The 21,327-nt window shown below is 44.5% G+C and overlaps 1 protein-coding gene across 2 annotated transcripts in view; it reads left to right on the forward strand.

Annotated features, from left to right (window-relative positions):
* Positions 1-21,327, forward strand: part of LOC146797862 (ubiquitin-like modifier-activating enzyme 1) — a 1,073,449-nt gene that overhangs the window by 387,248 nt on the left and 664,874 nt on the right. For both annotated transcript variants that reach the window (XM_085625059.1, XM_085625060.1), the window contains exon 16: positions 17,451-17,515. In XM_085625059.1, the coding sequence (XP_085481185.1) occupies positions 17,451-17,515 (65 nt within the window). The remainder of the gene's footprint in view (positions 1-17,450; positions 17,516-21,327) is intronic.

Genomic DNA, 21,327 nt, shown 5'->3' on the forward strand with positions numbered 1-21,327 from the left:
TAAACTTAACAATCAGCTCACTGACCCATTGTTAGCGACACCCACTTCACCCAGGGAAAAATCCTCCTTTAAGAAGTTTTCCTGTTCACAGTAGATGCTGTTCCTATGTTATTGGACCGTCTTCTCTTCCTTGTTTGGAAAGCTTCCCTCTACTATCACACCTAAAATGTCAGTCGAACAATTGGAAAGCGCCTCTCAACTACTCCTTAATTCTTGTGTGGAGGGCCTTTTCAGTGCCTCAGCCCTCTCCTGCCATCACTTCTCCATGCTATGGCAACACAGAGCCACAATCACTGCTGCTGGTACTGTTCTACTCAGTGGCTAAGAGGCCGCGTTGTGCCCCCATTGCTCCTATTCATTCACTTTTGTGCCAACTGAATAAGGCCACCCCGAAGCTTCTACCCATCCGCCAGCTCTTGCAATTTTTTATATTACCATCTGTACTATTTGCAAAGCCCTTTGACAATTCATCTTCTACCCCACTATTTTCTACCCTGACAATACTCCACCCTGACTCCAGTCTAAACCCTCTTTCTAACCCCACCCATTACAACCCCAAGCATCTTCTTAAGTGACAGCCCCTAATTCATAACCAAAGGCCAGATGTCCCTACCCCTTATCAAACCTCTTGTAATTGCTTGCCAACCTATGTTACCCATGAAGAGCAATTGGTACCCTCTGACCTCATACCCCCTCAGGAAGGACTAAGTAGCCCACTTCTCCTTTTTGAAGATTTAGCCTATCTGCAAATAAATGAAGAAGATACATCCTGGCCTGGAGCTTGCAAACATCTTAGGTGACCAGACTTTTCTTAGCACACAAAATGTATGATTAGTTCCATTATTCTAGCCTGATTCCTTGCCCAAACCTTCTCTTAACTTCCTTCTAATTCAAAGGTTTCATAGTTAAACATGATCTTCCCTTCAGGCCATGGGAATATGTTCCAGCAATTCCAGCTCTGTCCTACCTACGTATCCGTCAATTTGGGGCTGTCCAAACCTCTCATCGCCATCTTTAAAACTAACTCCTACTTCTAACATGATCCCACCCCCAACCCTGACACCACTCCAGTCTTCGCTAATGTGTTATTTTGGCCACTTAGGGGTCACAAATATGAGAAATGCCAGCCCAGCATTATTCAACTTGGGCAATACTGATCCATTCATTTTCTGCAAGCACCAAACAAAATTCTGGTACCAGGGCCCAGCTATGATCAGTTGCTCAATGGGAATGCTGTTCATCGTCTTAGCTAATGTCACCTATCATGGCTCCATTAGTCTGACATAGCTTCGTGCCGTCAAACCATATGAATCTGCATCCTGGAGCCAACTAAGACTGGTAACACAGCACATCCTTCTTTTACCCCCTATCTACCTTCACTGCATTCCTTTTTCCCTGCAACCAAAACCCGTAATCAAATTTTCTTCCCTCTCGTCTTTCCTCCCCAAACACACTCTCCCACTTCCTGCCTGCCCATTGCACTCCTTTTACATTTAGATATTAGATAGCATTGACCATAGTTGGTTTCTTAAACCTTCACACTGATGCCCTACATACCATTGGTGTACCCTTGATAACCTAGACCCCATTTAGCTTGGATTTGATTACTTGCCGAATACCAGAGCACTCTGCTAAGCACAATTGCTAATTATGGGTACTTTTACAGCCTTTCTTCCAGCATACCGGCTTCCAGTGTATACACACGAGGTACCAGCTGCTTGCCCTTACCTGCACACTTGAGTCGGAGCGAACACATCTCAACGTTATACCAGTATAGCCCGCTACTCTGCTCTACCAGCTTGCTAGGTGTGTTATACCAGCCCCTTGTCAGTATACGGGTGGCTCAATTACATCCTAACACTGAACTTCTATCTCTAACTACCTAACAGCTAATGCACTAACATCCCCGACAGTGACAGTAAAACCCTTTTTGCAGGATACTACTCCCACTAAAAACGAGTTGTTCCAGAGATTGTTTTCTGTGAATTCCATGTTGCAATTGGACTTTTTTTGTCAATTTAGTCTGCAACCTTTATGAAACTTGTTAAGTTTCGCGAAAAAGATCACAGCGTAGTAAAGGAAACTTTGCACAACCCTAGTTAGGACAAGATACACCCTTAATGTTCGGTACAAATGTTTTTTGCCACTTTAATGCTAGCTACACAGGGTTAGTGTTTCAGTATTCAAGGAAGGTCTCTCTCTTCGATGTTGGGAGCGGCTACAGCGCCAAACACAGCATCTGTAGTCCTGGTCCATATGGGCCAGAGTTCTAAAAATGTATATCATGATCTGATTTCAGAAACTCAGGGCCATTAGGTATTCAGGCTGAAGTACTGCTGGACCTCTTCATAGTCTTATTAGGATCATGGGGACACCTAGTGTGGCTTTGGGAATATAGTTCCAAGACCCAAAGTGGCAGGCCCATGCTCACTGTATACTTGACAGAGATTAGTAGGCGCTGGAATGAAGAATGGGAAGCCCCTCTTTTGCAAATAGTCATTTGTCGGTGAAGGGAAGCATGTCGGCCATGTAGAATTACTGCTCCGTGGGCTATTCACCTTGGTTTGTGGCTGTCATTGTCGTAGCTTTCCACCATTTTTGGTGAAGGGTATCTGGAATACTCCTTGGTTCTCGAGAGCAGCATCTCCTTGGGATGGCTGCCTTCTTTCAGGCAGCCCTCCCACTTAGTAGGTGAGCAGGCAGCAAAAGAGCCTTAGAAAAAGTCTCATGCTTAGTCCTCGCATTGGAGAGCCAGGCATCATGCAGCTCCAGGCATCCAGGAAATACTAGCAGGTCATGTGGTGTTCCGCTTTACGTTACTGGAGTGGAGGTCAAACTTGTATAGATAGATTGTGGTAGGTAGGCCAGCAGCACACTGCCATTTAATTCAAGATGCAAATATTACCAACCTCACCAAGCACTGCTGATTACCTCACATATTGCATCACCCATGACATGCTCTATTACACCATTGATAACATCAGTGCAACATCTGAGATGACATCATTAATGACAACGTTGTGCATGGCGGGCGCGAGTTAGTGGTAAAAGTCTACACTTTTTCGTTATTCACGGTTTGAGTATATATTTACATGTGAGTGTCCCTATCCAACTCTCAACTCCTGAATTTCGTCTGTGGAGCCACAAAAGGCAGAATCTAGTAATGTAAATGTAAAATTAATGTTTTCCTTGTTAGGCCGAAATTTCCGCCATCAGGCTGGAGATAATTTTTAAATACATTTTAAAAATGTCAATGTAAAATATAAATTAATTTAAAATAATTATTAACCTGGAATGAATACAATTTTACAGCATATTACATCATCCAAATAAATATTTATGAGTAATAAAATATTTAAAATATATTAATTTAATATGCAAATATTATTTTTAATTAAAATTAAAAAAAACTCACTAGTATTTTAATATGTAAGTAATATTTAGTACATTTAATTTAAAGTTATTTGCAAATTTATTTAAATCAATGTTTAATTACAATTTTAAATGTTTAATTTAATTACATTCAAATATAGGTTTAATATTCATTTTTAAAATGATGAAATATTTAATTTGATCTAACATTTAAACAATAATCACACACACACATCTATTTAATTTAAAAGTCAAAATAATTTTGTTAATTTTACATTATTTCCTATGGGGTGTTCTATTAAGTCCCTGCCTCCTTTATTTTCTTCTGTACTTGTGTGTGGCCATGTGTTGCACTAAACTCCAAGGTGAGGTTGTGACCCTTTGGCTGCAGGAACTTTAGAAGTGTAGTTTGTGTACAGCACTGATGTTACTCTTTTGTGGGTTGGTGTTTGTTTTAGCATGTCCATCCTTGTGCTCCTCCTTACCTCTCCCAAAACCCCTCATTCCTAAACCCCTCTAATTTAGTAAATATTACTCACTTTCCAGCCACTTCCTCGGGTTCCTCACAGATTTACTATAAAAACGTATACGTCGGCATAGTATTAGTGAGGATAAGAGAGCCGGGGTCTCTGCCCGTAGGTTTGTGAATACGAGAGTATTACTGTAGTACAATTTTATGTACTACAAAAGAAGTGTGTAAATAGACATGTATGTACAGCTCCAAAGCTATCCAGAGTGCTGAAGTATTAACAGTGAAAGCTCTGACCTCTCTCCATAGTGCCACAGGGATAACTCACAGCTAGTAGGCTGTCCTCAAGTTGAACCTCATGAAGATTTTTTGAGGTTTCCCATGACCGATTCTGTCAGCACATCTCCATATCCTAACACTGGTCAATTAGGTTTAATACTGTGTTGTTTATTAATGCAGCTCTAGTTTCACCAAGCTCTAGTTTCACCAGGCATGCTGGTACATTTGTTATTCTTTATTCCCAGTTTAATCATATTAACGCATGCTCTGTCAATCGTGTAATTCCATTTCTCCTCAGTCTATGATAGAAATGAACAATTGTTACTTACCTGTAAACAGGTGGTTCTCCAGTATTGGTGTCTTTCATAGATTCACATGCTTGAATATTCCCCGTCGTCGGAGTGGGAGTCCCACGGTAAATAAAATAGCAATATATATATATATATATAGTAAAATATATACATAAGTAATCACATAATTAGCGTATATAGGTGTAAAACACACATAGTGTACCTATAAGAGAAAAACTCCATAGGAATACAATGGAAAAAGACAAAAGACCTTTGTAGTCTATCTCTGTCATTATGTAAGTCCGAACTCTAGCCAATCAGGCGTCAGCTCCTCTCTAGAACCTTCTCCTCAGAGCTTCTCACCTCAGATTTTCGTAGCACAAGAGTGACTGTAAAGTGCATGAGGAGAAGAGAGCCTCTGAAGGGTGGAGGGAGGGTCGCATGTGAATCTATGAAAGACACCAATACTGGAGAACCACCTGTTTACAGGTAAGTAACAATTGTTCTTCTCCAGTATTAGGGTGTCTTTCATAGATTCACATGCTTGAATATAGAATAGCTAGCAGTAACAAACACCATTGTTTCCATGTCAAAATAGATTCAAAATATATATATAAGATAATCAATCTTCTTATGCATAAAAACAGTATCGAACAACTGTAACATTGTAAATGCATAATATACATATAAATGGAAACAATATGGAGGTGGGAGGAAGAGGCTCACCTTACTTAAAAAGATTGCACAGCACTGTCTGTCCCACTGCAGCATCCTCCTCGCTTAAAGTTGCCAAGCAGTAGTGCTTAGTAAACGTGTGTCTGGTCGACCACGTAGCTGCTCTACAGATGTGTTGCAAAGATACTCCAGCAAATAAGGCAGTAGATGATGAGACTGCCCTGGTGGAGTGTGCCCTCACTGGAGACTGCAGAGGCTTATTTGCCCTTTGGTGACAAAAGACAATAGCTGCTGAGATCCAGCGTGCAATTGTTGGTTTAGTAACCTGACGTCCTTTATGACAGCGTCCATATGCTATAAAAAGTTGATCGTATTTCCGGAAAGAAGCTGTCTTACTGATGTAGAACTTTAGACACCGCTTCACGTCCAAAGAATGTAATCTTTGTTCTGCAGGTGTCTGAGGATTGGCAAAAAAGGTCTTTAATATTACTGGCTCATTAATATGAAAGTCAGTAGGCACCTTGGGTAGAAATGATGGATTGGTGCGTAACACTACAGCATCCGGTTTGAACTGCAGGAACGGAGGTTTGATGGTAAAAGCATGGATGTCACTGACACGACGTGAAGACGTTAGTGCCAGAAGTAGGGCTACTTTCCAAGTGAGATATTTTAGGTCGGCCTTGTGAATGGGCTCGAACGGAGGTCTTATCAATTGTGCTAACACAACGTTGAGGTGCCACAACGGAGGAGGACGCCGAACTGGCGGAAATTTTCGGAATAAGCCTTTAAAGAATTGGCGGATTATTCTTGAGGAACAAAGGGAACTTGATCCATCTTGCCGGAAACGGGAAATGGCTGCTAGAAAAACCCTTAGGGTTGCATGCGACAGTCCAGAACTGGCTAGGTGCAGGAAGAATGGTAGCAATTGCTCTGCCGTGGAATGTATCGGATGGACTCCGTTAGCAGCACACCAATGGCAGAATCGTTTCCATTTGAACTTGTACGTCCTGATTGTAGAGGGTGCTCTTGCCTGGGCCAAAATATCCCTACAATCCTGCGCGATGTCTAGGTGGGCGAACTCATGGTGTTCAGGTTCCAGGCCGATAAGCTCAGTGAGGAGGGATTTGGATGACAAATTCTCCCTTCGCTCATTGTGAGCAGATCCGTCCGATGTTGCAGGAGGATTGGTTGGCATTGGGACAGGAGGAGCAGTTCTGAGAACCACGCTTGCCGTGGCCAGCGCGGGGCTATTAGGATCAGGTGGCAAGGTTGTCTCCTCATCTTCCAAAGAACCCGAGGTATGAGGGGTATTGGAGGAAAGGTGTACGCAAATAGATTGCACCAGTTTATCAAAAGGGCATTCCCTTGTGATTCCTTGTGGGGATGCCAGCTTGCGTAATTTCGGCATTTCTGGTTCTCCGGCGTAGCAAAGAGATCGAGTTGCGGACGGCCCCATAGTTGGAATATCCTCTCTAGAGTGGGTTGGTGTAACTCCCACTCGTGGGTCGACGAGGAGGACCTGCTCAGGGAATCCGCTAGGACATTGGATACTCCTGGCAGGTGTACTGCCGTAATCATGATCTGATGACTGAGAGACCAGTCCCCAATTCTTTGAGCTAACCTGGAGAGACTTGGGGATTTTGTTCCGCCCTGTTTGTTGACATAGTGCATACAGGTTGTGTTGTCTGTCTGTATTAGCACTGACTCTCCTTGGAGCAAAGGTAGAAATGATTTTAGAGCCAGAAAAATCGCCATCAGCTCCAACTTGTTGATGTGCCAAGATCTTTGATGTGTTGACCATCTTCCCTTCACAGAGAGATCCTCCAAATGTGCGCCCCATCCTTCCAATGAGGCGTCTGTTGTGAGTGTCCTGTCCGGTGGTAGCGACAGAAAGGACATGCCTTCCGTCAAGTTGGCTGGAATTGCCCACCATGCGAGTGCTGACTTCATTTGATCTGTGACACATATCATGTCGTGGAAAGATCCCGTTACCTGACGCCACTGAGCATCCAGAGCTTCCTGGATAGGACGTGTCCTCAGCCGGCAATGAGGGATCAAGGCAATGGATGATGACGCCATCCCCAGAAATGATTTTAATAGTCTCACAGAAACTGACTCTTTTGATCTGATCAGAGCCACCAGTCGCAGCATCTTTTTTAGACGCTCCTGGGAGAGGAATGCCTTTGCTGACACAGTTTCCAGAGTTGCACCCAGAAAATCTCTTTGTTGGTACGGATGAAGTTGGGATTTTTCCGCATTTACGGACAGGCCTAAAGAGCGAAACACGTTCTGGGACAGAAGAGTGTGTTGTCGCAGGTGAGTGCTTGACTGAGATTTCAGGAGAAAATCGTCCAGGTATGGAAATATTTGCACTCCCTGGAGTCGCAAAAACGCTATTACTGGAGCTAGTACCTTCGTGAACACTCGAGGGGCCGAGCGCAGGCCAAAGGGTAACACTTTGAATTGGTAATCGTGTTGACCCACTCGAAAACGCAGGAACTTTCGATGCCGCTGTAAAATAGGGATATGAAAATAGGCATCCTGGAGATCTATCGTCGCCAGAAAATCTTCCTGCAAGAGTAAGCGCAAGATGTCTACTAGCGTCATCATACGGAAGGATTGGCTCTTTATATATTTGTTTAGTGCCCTTAGATCGAGGATGGGCCTCCATTCTCCGTTTTTCTTTGTGATCAAAAAGAACCGGGAATAAAAACCTTTTCCCTTCTGAGACACTGGTACCAGTTCTATAGCTCCTTTTTGCCTTAAAAGTCGAACTTGATGCAACAGTTCTTTCATGTGAGCTGGTGGCGGTCCGGAGGGTGGAGTGGGAGGAGGGAATTTGGTGAATTCCAAGGCGTGTCCCTTTTTCACAATGTCCAAAACCCAACGGTCCTTTGAGATGGAGGACCATTGGGAAAAGAACAGAGAGATTCGACCTCCAACCTTGTCCGTCTGGTAAGAGTCACTGTCTCTTTGATGCGGTTCCTCTGTATGAGGATTTTCCTCTATATGACTTGGAGGTTTGCTGTCGTGATGTTTGCTGTTGCTGGCCATAAGAGTAACGGTTGGACCCTTGATTGTAAGGTTTGTATTGTTTATTGTCTCTTCGAAAACTTGAGGAGGTGCCGCGTCCGCGTCCGCGTGCACCACGAAAATTACTCCTCTGAAATTGAAGGTTTCCTAACGATCTAGCTGTCTCAGTATCCTTCTTTATGGACTGTAGAGCTTCATCGACGTGGCTCCCAAATAATGACTCACCGTCATATGCCATGTTAAGGATCATGGACTGAACCTCCTGACGAAAGGATGTTGATTTTAACCATCCTTGCCTACACAGAACAGCCGCTCCGGCAAGCTGACGGAATCCCATGCAGGCGATGTCTACTGCACAATCGATTATTTCCGCCGATGCCGCTTCTCCCTCTTGGAGCAACTTCCTTGCCTCCACCTTAGATGGCTCTGGCAACTCCTGAACCACATCTGAAATATCAGCCCATACTTGTCTGTCATATCGTCCCAGGATGGCCAAGGCATTAGCTGCTCTAACCACAGTAGAGGCCATAGAAGAGAATTTACGCCCTATGGCATCCATCCGACGTCCGTCACGATCCGGAGGTGAGGTGATAGAAGATGCCGGATTTTTCGCCTTACGTTGCGCTGCCTGCGTAACGACAGACTCAGGTTTAGCCTGACCCGTGAGGCATGCTGGGGTTCCTATTGGTGCCTTATATTTCTTTTCTAATCGAGGCACCTGTGCTGGCAAGGTATTCGGTGTCTGCATTAATTTCTTGCCTTCTTCCCAAATAAACTCAACTATGGGAATAGCATGAGTCTGTTTGTAAGGTTGATTCTTGAAATCATAAAGGAAGCAATCTTCCTCCCTACGCTCCGTTGTTAACTTAAAACGGTGTGATGCCCTTTCCATCAGTTGGTGAAAATTGGCTATGTCCACTGGAGGTGAATCCCCTGTTACTATCTGTGAGGGGGATGGTGTTTGTGCCTGGTAATTGTCCCACTCCGCCATATCATCATCATTGTCATCTACATCCCCATCATCATCTGGGATTTCACCCTCTTCTGTGTCCTGAGGGCCTTCCTCTACAGGCTCATAATGAGGCAACAACCTTTCCGGAACCTGTCTTGGAGGTACAGGCGGCATCTGAGGAGCAGGATTTACAATAGGTACCGGTGGAATAATTGCTGGAATCACCGGGGTTGACGGAACCTCTGAACGTTGAGGGGATAGAGGGAACCGTTGGTTGTAGTCGTCCAACATGCGTTGGAGATTAGTAATGAGCGACAAAGGAAGAGTCGCCGTTTTATGCTTCGGAGGGGCCTGGTGTATGTAAACCGGATCTTCATCTTCACTACTGACATCCTGGCACTTAATAACTAAGTCGGACGGACTTTGTGCCGTTCCAAAAGACTCCGGTAACCCCTCGGACTCCTGATCCGAATCCGTAGCGAATAATGGTGAGGGAGGCTGTGCATCTCCCACAGGAATATTGTGTTCCTGGCTATCCGGGCCCACAGTAGGAGGTAATGGTGTCCAAGAAACTCCAGCTAAAGATGAAACCGACGCTGAAGCTAGCTGAGGTAGTTGTTCCCTTCTTGTTTTCTGGGTAGACGCAACACTGCTTATTCGTACCCTTACGAATGTCTGTGGAGATGTACTCGTCGATGGAGCCGTCGTCGACGGAATGATGGTCGACGGAATTATCGTCGACGGAGTCTGTGGCAGCAAAATCGCCGTCGTCGGATTCGCCGTCGACGAAGCCGCCGTCGACGGGGCCACCGTCGACGGAGCCACCGTCGACGGGGCCGCTGCCGACGGAGCCGTCGTCGAGGTCATCGTCGACAAGGCTTTCGTCGACGGAACCACCGTCGACAGTGTCGTCGACGGGATCTTCTTTTTCTTCGTCGACGGAGTGGGCGTCGACGAGCTCGACGACGTCTTCGTCGACGACACAGTCTTCATCGACGGAACCTTTACCTTCTTCGTCGACGTCGAAGTAATGGGCAAAACAGAAGTCACCGCCCTTGAAGAACTGATGGTAATCGTCGACGAGGATAACGTCGACAGAACGCTTGTCGACGACGAAGCAGCTGACGTCGTCGTCAGGGTCACCGTCGACGAGGTAGAAACAGCAGATCTCGTCGTCGGGAGCATCGTCGACGAGGCTGACAATTTTTTCCCTGAGGAATGGGAAGTAGACGCCTCAGCAGCCTGAGAACAGTGTCCCTTAGGCGACAAAGCAGTAGGTGAGACCACAGAAGTGGCAGTTGTCAGAGGCAAAGCTAGCTTCTTTTTCTTCAGGAAAGGAGATGGTAACTCCTGCACACTACTGCGCTTAGAGGCTGGTTGAGAACGACCAGAAAAGAGACTTTCCACATCAGAGAGTGGGTTATCTTTGTCCTTCAGTCTCTGTAGCCATAATAACAGGCGGCCTTCTCTGTCCTTTAGAGTTTTTGTAGAAAAAGTTCTACAAAATTTACATTTTGCCACCTCATGGTCTGGGTATAAACAGTAAATACACTTACTGTGTGGGTCCTCAGAGAACAAACGCAGCTTTCCACATGAAGAACATGGTCTAAACAAAGATTTCTTACTAGAAGACATCCTCACTGACAAAAACTGAGCAGAGCTCAGGGAGACTCCCTGTCACACGACGTGCGGTAGAAAATCTGAGGTGAGAAGCTCTGAGGAGAAGGTTCTAGAGAGGGGCTGACGCCTGATTGGCTGGAGTTCGGACTTACATAATGACAGAGATAGACTACAAAGGTCTTTTGTCTCTCTCCATTGTATTCCTATGGAGTTTTTCTCTTATAGGTACACTATGTGTGTTTTACACCTATATACGCTAATTATGTGATTACTTATGTATATATTTTACTATATATATATATATATATATTGCTATTTTATTTACCGTGGGACTCCCACTCCGACGACGGGGAATATTCAAGCATGTGAATCTATGAAAGACACCCTAATACTGGAGAACTCCTTTAACACATTTCAAACGTGTTGGCAATCCTTAGAAAAGATCATTCATACCTTGTCAGGAGAAAGGTGCCAGAATTGGTTTGGTGCCGTACTTCATTCATGAAAGAGCCCGAGCCTCCATTACCAGAGCTCGCTAATGTTGGGGAAGATCTGGAAGGATCCTCCTCGCCAGCCTCATCTGACGAAACCCCTGATCTTCCACCTGCATCTGCTTATAAACATGGACGCCAAGGACCTTCACCTCAGAAACCAAGTACTGAGATCAACCCATCGCATTTGGCCAGAAGGCGTGTTTCCATGGACTGTGCTGATCCATTATCAATACCTGCATCTTGCTGGTGTTGACGTTGGACCCAACTGGACAGTTTCTTAGTGATGCTCACTTTCAGGGGTTTGTTTCTCTTTTCTGACTGTGTGGATTCACAATCGATCCTGCAGTCCCAGCTGCAATGTTTTAGCAAAGTGCTCACTTTCATCACATTAAATTCATGTCAGTAGTCCTTATAAATGTCTTAAAACATGACTTCCATGGCTCCCTCCTCCGATGACCCTGAATATGATATTTCTATAAAGGAGTCTGCTGGAAGGGGCTTGAGTTTCACATGTCCTCTGCCAGGGGAAACAATGATCCTGGCAAAAAGGGGAATATGCACCCACTTTGCAGTCATGCTAACTAATATCTGGTTTATACATGAAGAGCCATAGTGTCCCCTCGGTAATCACAAATTGTGGGGCATCTGTAAGACCAAACAACAGTGCTTCTTGCTGGCTGGACACAAGACAGAGCCGGATGACAGGTAGAGAGAGATTTAAGTCCAGAAGCTGGGTTAGTCCATTCCAAAGCCCTTGCTCTGTCTTCTTGTCTTTTGTATAGCTGGATTGTTTATGGTTTTTTTAATATAAGCTTTACCAAAATTACACTGAAAAACCTTGTTGTCAAATGCTGTTTTCGATGATGATGATGACAAACTTTTTACAGAATGTTTGTAATCCTGAAATGTGGTGTATTCCTTTCACAAACGCACTCCTTTCTTACTCTGGGTTGTTTCTTTGGACATTTATGAGCACAGTATATGTCTCTGTCGAAGTATAGACACCAATTCCTCTGCTTCCTTTTTTAGGTCAAGCCTACCAGACAGTGCAAGCTGTCATTTAGCTAAACACCTATTTTGAAATGACAGGGGGCTTACAGCCCACCCATTGCTTATCATTGGCTGGATTTATTGTTACTCTCATTTGGTTACTTTTTATTCATTGCCTTCTGTAGGGTTGACTTTCTCTTCTGTGTTTGAGAGTGCATGCATTTTCCAGTTGTCTAGATTATTCCCGCACCCCAATATTTAATTTTGCTGGCTTTCACCTGAGACACATTTTGACCTCATTTTCATTGCACTCTTGACTCTGCAGACACAGGTGCCAGGGGCAATAACAGGGCCGCACTGGCCATAGCGATAGGGGCATGTTTTTGATCTGTGGGTGCCACCTCTGGGCAGCCGTTTATGAAAAGTGTCTCTCGCAACTGGAGTTTGTAGGGAACCTATAGACCTAGCAATCTGTGTGTCCGTATTTATCTTTTCCACTGTCTTTTTTATAGTTTTCAAAGAGATTCTGCCCATTGACCAACAAGAGGTTGAGGAGATGCTGATAAACTTTGGGTTTGAACCAGAAGAAGAGAAGCGAGGAGTGTCTCCTGATGACACTAAAGTTAATGCCCAGTGCTGGACTGGGAACACAAATGAGCCCTGGCAATACAGCTGGACCGGCCCCGGGGGATGGGGAGGGGAGTGGGAGGGGGGAAGGGTGCTAGTGAGAAGCAATGCTGCCGCTTTAGCACTGCTGCCGGCCACTTTAGCACTGCTGCCGCTTTTCTTACAGAGGGGCGATATTCTGCAATATCGCCCCTCTGTAAGAAAAGCGGCAGCAGTGCTAAAGTGGCCGGCAGCAGTGCTAAAGCGGCAGCATTGCTTCTCACTAGCACCCTTCCCCCCTCCCACTCCCCTCCCCATCCCCCGGGGCCGGTCCATCTGTATTGCCAGGGCTCATTTGTGTTCCCAGTCCAGCGCTGGGCATTAACTTTAGTGTCATCAGGAGACACTCCTCGCTTCTCTTCTTCTGGTTCAAACCCAAAGTTTATCAGCATCTCCTCAACCTCTTGTTGGTCAATGGGCAGAATCTCTTTGAAAATTATAAAAAAAGACAGTGGAAAAGATAAATACGGACACGCAGATTGCCAAGTCTATAGGGTCCCTACAAACTCCAGCTGTGAGAGACACTTTTCATAAACGGCTGCCCAGAGGTGGGGCCAAAGCTACATATCCAGACCTGCAGCAGCCATATAAAAGACAGCAGTACACTTTCAACCAGCAGACAGGCGAGGATAAACCAGGAATGCGTACAAGGGAACCAACAGGGGGAAGAGCAAAGGTGGGTCCAGTAATGAAGTTTACACCTCTAAGCAGTGACCTCCCTACCTTCCACCCTGCTCACATGACACTGGTGCGGGGAGTACACAAGATTTCCTTTCTCACTTGGAGAAAAATCAGATCAGATCAGTGGGTTCTAGCAGTGATTCAACACAGCTACTGTCTCCAACTTCTCACAGCCCCACCGACATTCCACACCACAGTCACATCCTCAGCAGAGGCTATCTCGAGGAAGAGGTACAGGTGATACTCCATCTGGGGAAAAGAGTGTACTCTTTACTTTCTCGTCCCCAAAAAGACAAGCTCCCTCAGGCCTATCCTGAACCTCGCCTCAGGCCTCTCAACAGATACATCCTGTCAGAAAAATTCCATATGATAACTTTGCAGGACACCATTCTTCTGCTCTGACAAGACATGATGGCACTTGACCTCAAAGAAGCCTACTTCCATATGCCCATACACCACCTGCACCTTTGTTTTGTGGTAAGAGGACATCACTAGCAGTTCAAAGTACTTCTTTTAAGGGCCACCGTTACATCAGTTGTGTTCATAACGTGTCTAGCGGTGGTGGCCACCCATCTGCGAAAGAGTGGGCATTCACGTCTTCCCTAATCTTGATGATTGGTTGATCAAGTACGGCTTCAGACCGCAATGCCTAGCACACACTCAAGCAATGATTTCCACGCTTCACAGCTTGAGATTAACCATAAGTGCTACCAAGTCGCACCTCCAACAGATCCAACCTTTACTGGGAGCTGTGTGGAACAGGGTTGACAGGGGAATCCTGCACAGCGTTTAAGGGTCTAGCACTCTCTGCCTGCCCTTTAAAATCCCTTCTCTATGGTGGGTGTTCACTCTAACGGCGTATAGACCCTTGATTCCCCATTGCATGTCTATTCAAAACAGCTTAGGAGTGTCTTCCCATTCAACTTCCCACAATCAAATGGACATGATTATGAGTGATTATTAAATGAGAAGGCACTCCTACATTGTTTTGAATTGACGGGGAAAGCCTACCTAAATGACAAGAATGCACTGGCATTCCGCAGCTGCTGCCTCTTTTTCAGTTAAAATATCAGATCATGGTCAGAGCCATGATGCAGCTTCTCAGGACGATGGCTTTTTTTTCGCAGTTTCATCATACCGCATGCTAGGTTCCACATGCCCCTTTTTACAAGAGTGCCTCGCGAGGCAGTAGTCACAAACATAGGGTCAATGGGAAGATTTTGTGTTAGCAGGCCTACACTCACTGCTGTCTGCATTGGTGGAACAGCAACCACTTGTTGCAGGGCAGGCCTTTTACTTACCCACTGATGCAAATGACCATTACCATAGACACCTCCCTCACAGGTTGGGGAGCACCTATTGGGTCATGAGTGTGCATTAGGTATGGGCATTTCAACACTGGGGCTGCCACATCAATTACCTCAAACTACTGGCTCTGTGTTAGCCTTCAAAGCCTTCTTCGAGGTCATTCTGGGGAATTTAGTCCTCATCAAAACAGACACAATGTTGGCCATTTATTACTTGCAGAAACAGAACGGTATGCACTCCACCAGCTTTCAGCAATAGCACAGGAGATTTGGTGATCCACCACGACATTTAACTCTCAGCGAAACTTCATCCAGGGGTGGGCAGCGACTTTGCGAACCTACTCATCTGGATTCACCAGCAAGTCCACAAGTGGGAATTTCAGCCGTAGGTTCTACACAGGTACTTCCAGCATTGGGGCACTCCCCCCCCCCCCCCCCGGTACCCTTGTCTCAGTCCATGTGCAATGCACTATGCTTGAACTGGTCACAGATCTTTGCCTATGTTCTCCTCTCCCACTCCTCCCACACATAGGGAGGAAGATGATGCAATTGTCCTTGACCCTCATCCTGGTGGCCCCCACGTGAGCCAGACCGCTCTGGTGCTTCATGCTCCTGGAAATTTCCATTACCACCAATGAGAAGCTTCTGCTCAGGTTGGATCTTCTCACCCAGAGACAAGGCCACATCAGACACGCAGAACTCAAACAGCTCAACCTAACTATCTGACATCTGCAGTCCTAGAGTTTGGGTATCTAAACCTCCACCAGGAGTGTATGACTGTTCTGCAGACGTTGTGTAGGCCCACCATGTGAACCTGTTGTGATTAAAGTGGAAAAGGTTTGTCCATAAGTGCCTTCCCCCCAAAAAATAGACCCCCCCTGATGGCTAAACTCCAGGACATCGTCTGCTATATTTTACGTCTGCAGAAATTTGTCCTTGCCTACAAATCAATATACCTACACCTCGCTACAGGAGCAGCTTACATGCACAACAGGGAACATTTAACTCTTAAAATTCCAGTAGTCAAGGCTTTCTTGGAGGGTCTTAAAAGGGTTATACTCCTCAATTAACTCCTTCCCCCATGTGGTATGAAAATATAATCCTCATGCGGCATATGAGGCCACCCTTTGAACCTTTACATTCATGTCCCCAACAGTAATTTTCTTGGACAGTAGCCTTCATAGTGACCATAACGTCACTCTGGTGCATTAATGAGCTGCTAGTACTCACCCTTTGAGAACCATTCATTCAGCTTCACAAAGATAGAGTTGTCTTAGGATCAATACCGAATTTCAACCAAAGGTGATTTCACCTTAATCAGACCATAGAGCTCCCAGGCTTCTTTTCACAACTTGGATTCAGCAGTGGAAAGAGCTGTACACATAGTAGATTTCAAAAGAGCTCTTATGTACTACATTGACAAAACCAAGCCTTTACGCATTCTGATCAGGTCTTTGTAGCCTTCGTGAATCCTTGCAAGGGTCATCACATTTCTAAGGCAGGCACAGCAAGATGGAATTAACGGCTAGGGTGCTCGACCTCGGACCTGGGGAACTGGGTTTGAGTCTCGGTAATGACGCTGAACATCCTGTGATTCTGAGCAAATCACTAAATCTCCCCGTGCCTAACAAAAAAAGAATATGTGTCCTCATGTAATGTAACTGGTGCTATGTAAAGCGCTCTGATACCTGATTCGGATTCGGGTCAAGTTCGCGCCATAAAAAACTCTGCAAAAAAAAAAAAAAGTGTATCCAAACTTGCCACCACAAGGCTACAAGAGCCTCACCTGTACTCCCCATGCCACAATCCACTTGTAAGAAAGGGGAAATCCTGGTCTTCGGGAACATTCTGCCAGGTGATATCTGCAAAGTGACCAGCTGGTCAAACCCACTCACATTTACTAAACACTACTATGTGGACATTTTAGCCTGCCAGTTTTAAAAACTTTGCTTCAGACATCGCCATCATCTACTTGTTAGCCACCGCTTATGGAAGGCACTGCATTACAGTCTTTGCAGCGCATGTGTATCTACAGCCACACATGCTACAAACTGAAAATGTTACTTGCCCAATCTCTTACCAGGAAGCTTTTGATGATTGCAGATCTCGTCTAGCATTACCCACTTAACACTGCATCATGCACATGGTGCACCACACTACACTCAATTGTCACTCTATATACATTATCACCCGCAGTATGAAAAAATCTAATATGTAGTCGGTGCCCATGTGCATTGTGGACCAGGGCAGGAGTCACATCACATCTCCTGGCTCGAAAGTCTTCTTTGAAGAAAAGAAACTTGCACATGTTCAAGCCTAACACTAGATAGCAGGGAGTATGAAGAGCTGGTGAATCTACAGCACTTCCCGCTACGAACAGATACTTATTGCGTAATTAGAATTTTACTTACGCCCCCTTGTACTTTCGCTAAGTCAACTCATATAGGGTAAAACAAGTAGGTATTTTATCCTTTTTCTTGCCACTAGCCAGACACTTGAGTGTGTTAAAGTAGCTGCAGTCATTCTACTTCTAAGGTGGTTACATGTGCTGCAGCATATTTGTGAAGTTAGCCCTAACTCTTGATCCTCATATCATGTTCTCTTTCTGTGTTTCTCTTCTAGTGGGCTCGAGATGAGTTTGAAGGTCTGTTCAAGCAGCCAGCAGAGAGTGTCAATCAGTACATCCAGTAAGTGGCTTGGCAGTGCCAGCTTTTATTCCTATAGATTGTTTTTTTCGTTGCTTTCTTGCCATTGAAGGCCATAATTTAAACTCAATGTTTATCTATCACCATAGACTCTAAGAACTAATCAGAGATGCTCCTTATTGAACAGAACTGGCCAATCTCACAGCCTACTCTGTGTTACTACATTTTCATGAGACCTGAACAAATGTAGTTGAGAAACCACCACCAGCTTCACTCCTAGCAATCAAGAGATCCTTATTTAGGGAAGCAGTCCTTCAAATGATCTTAGTCTTTCCCTTTTAGTCAACATATTACCAATTTCCTGTTGTGACTTTCCAGAGATCCATCAAGTCAAATACATTTCACTCTAAAGACCTAATTGGAAACACATTTCAATACCAGAAGAATCTCATTACAGATTTATGTCTGATTTTCCATGAAGTTTTATTTTACTCATTTTGAATTTAAAAAAGCATAAATTTACACCAGATCTTCGAACATGCTCCCTTACCACACAGTTGGATTGTTTACCACTATGCTCAAAATGTACATTTCTTTTGAGTAGCAATTAAAATCTAAATTCATTCCCCCTGCACCATTAGAAATGACGGCGTGCGTGGCGAAGAAGGTAGAAAGTAGGCCCATGTCAAAAAATTACTTTGTCAAATATGAATGAAGCCAAAAACATGTACTTTAGCCCAATCTCAGATTAAGGGTCCAAAATGGCTGGGACGGATGTATGACGTTACAACGCACACTATTACAACGCATGCACTTACAACGCATTTTTTACAACGCATAATCCATTACAACGCATGACATTACAACGCATGACACTACAACGCATTTTTAAAAAATACCTTTACAACGCACTACCATTACAACGCATACTACCTTTACAACGCATACCATTACAACGCATAATATTAAATTACATTTAAGGTAAGTATTAGATAGTATAGGGGTAAAAATTACTATTCTAACTCCAGGGGGTGCAACAGTAGGGTAAGTGTTGGATAGTGTAGGGGTAAAAATTACTATTCTAACTCCAGGGGGTGCAACAGTAGGGTAAGTGTTGGATAGTGTAGGGGTAAAAATTACTATTCTAACTCCAGGGGGTGCAACAGTAGGGTAAGTGTTGGATAGTGTAGGGGTAAAAATTACTATTCTAACTCCAGGGGGTGCAACAGTAGGGTAAGTGTTGGATAGTGTAGGGGTAAAAATTACTATTCTAACTCCAGGGGGTGCAACAGTAGGGAAAGTGTTGGATAGTATAGGGGTAAAAATTACTATTCTAACTCCAGGGGGTGCATCAGTAGGGTAAGTGTTGGATAGTATAGGGGTAAAAATTACTATTCTAACTCCAGGGGGTGCATCAGTAGGGTAAGTGTTGGATAGTATAGGGGTAAAAATTACTATTCTAACTCCAGGGGGTGCATCAGTAGGGTAAGTGTTGGATAGTATAGGGGTAAAAATTACTATTCTAACTCCAGGGGGTGCATCAGTAGGGTAAGTGTTGGATAGTATAGGGGTAAAAATTACTATTCTAACTCCAGGGGGTGCATCAGTAGTGTAAGTGTTGGATAGTATAGGGGTAAAAATTACTATTCTAACTCCAGGGGGTGCATCAGTAGTGTAAGTGTTGGATAGTATAGGGGTAAAAATTACTATTCTAACTCCAGGGGGTGCATCAGTAGTGTAAGTGTTGGAAAGTATAATGTAATATTATGCGTTGTAATGGTATGCGTTGTAATGGTAGTATGCGTTGTAATGGAATGCGTTGTAAAGGTAGTTTTTAAAAATGCGTTGTAGTATCCTGCGTTGTAATATCATGCGTTGTAATGGATTATGCGTTGTAAAAAATGCGTTGTAATGGTAGTGCGTTGTAAAAGTTGCGTTGTAAAGGTTGTTCCCCGGCTGGGACATATCATTGGTATTGACCATCTGCTCACACACAGGCATAATTTATCCCAAATTAAAATACACCTGGTTCACTGTGAACTCAAAAAGTGAGATTTTTTTTTTTTTTTTTTAGAATAAGGTTCAGTGAGGAAGGGGAACGTCCCCAAAAAGCGTTTTCAAATGGGGCCACATGATGCTTTTTCAGGAGTATATTGTACTGCTGTCAAGGAAGAGGCCTTATTGCCACAAGTCAGACACAGCAGTTCCATGCCTGACTCTATCACATACCTAACTGTTCCCGGCTTTGCAAATGGTAACATCTAGGTGATTAACATGCATAATAATGGAGCCGCTCCACTGTGCTTGCAAGGTCTAACAATACTGGTTAGGAAGCGAGTTGTCATTGAGGCCTATAACTACTAGTGCTCACACAGAGATTCTCTCTTGTCCTAATCTAATTGAGTGCTTATGCATAACACCCCCATTGGCTACTTCTTCTCGAGATGTTGAGATGTTTGCTGTACCTGACTCATTTGGGGAGAAACCAAGAAGAGTCTTTCCTAAGGAAAGAATACCCCACTTGAATATAAATGGTTGGTGTTATGTTATTAGTGTTTGTAACACACACATATCACTCCAAGGGCTATCCAGGTGTGGAAAACAGAAAGCATTGCCTGGAGGCCAAGCGGAATTTCCTGATAGCCCTGCAGAAAGCATTGTACCCTGTCTTAAATCAGCATCTACTTCAAGGCACCATCGGCAGCAGCCTCAATACAAGGAGCAACTTCAAGATTGTTGTTCTAGACTTGTGCATTTTTCACTGGTACCTAGATACAACGCTACCAAAGGGTCGCAATGTATTCACTTTTAGCGTACAGGTGGTCTATGAGCGGATGGTGACTGCTCTTCCATTCTGAATAAGGCAAAGAGATGGTCTTCCTCGTGACCAGCATTGTCTGTGGACACTGAGAGTCAGGAGGCCTTTGGAATACACCAACTCTGTACTTTTGAACCATTTTGTTGGGTCTAACTTAGGGTGACTTTGTGAATCCCCCAGGAGGCATGTGTATCAGACCAACAATTACATGATTATTCAAAAGGGTTTTCAGCCATTGGTTGACCGAAAGCTATGTTAGCAGCTTGGAAGAGATGATCTATACAAAATGTTATAGAGAATAAAAGTTGCCAAATGAAAGCACATCTTCAATTCACTTACTTTGAGCAGAACCCTCTCGATGGATCATCAATCCATTCCCCTTTAACCTGTGGACCTCATGAACACATGGACCTTATGGTGGGTGCCGCACCTAACAGGGCACAACGTTGCTCAAAACCCACCAGAGATTGACCTGTTTTGCTTACTCTTCCAGAGTGCTTAATTTGTGCCAGGGGCAGTGCTTTAATGGGAAAAAATAAGTGCAGGTACTCTTAAAATGAGCTATGAGTGTAGCAAGTGGGCAGGGCTAGGGGCGGGGCTAAGGACAAGACATATAAGACACTTCTACTTTGTGGCCGATTTACTTATATATTCTTGAGTGCGCACTAACAGAAACAAGCAGCAATGCTCAGACAAAGCATTCCAATAATATCATTTAAAATACCTCCCTAGTGTCTGGATTCTCTCCCTCTTTCACTCGCTTTTCTCACACAAACACAAGCATGTGCGCACAAGCAGGCAAACACCCAGACACAAGCAGACAGACACTCACACAAAAGACTCAGGTGGGATAAAGGTCATTTTACACTCCTTATCTCCCGCGTCTTTCTTACTTGCTGCTGTTAGCGGGATGCCTGGATTCGAGTGTGTGCACAAATACACCATGGTGTGAATGTGATTGACAGCACAGGGCCTGAATGGACCCTGCTCTGTCAAACACAGGTGGTGGTGAACATTTGATATTATGCAAATGAGC

Source organism: Triturus cristatus, chromosome 9 (genome assembly GCF_964204655.1).
Source record: "Triturus cristatus chromosome 9, aTriCri1.1, whole genome shotgun sequence".
In the NCBI taxonomy this organism is placed as follows: domain Eukaryota; kingdom Metazoa; phylum Chordata; class Amphibia; order Caudata; family Salamandridae; genus Triturus; species Triturus cristatus.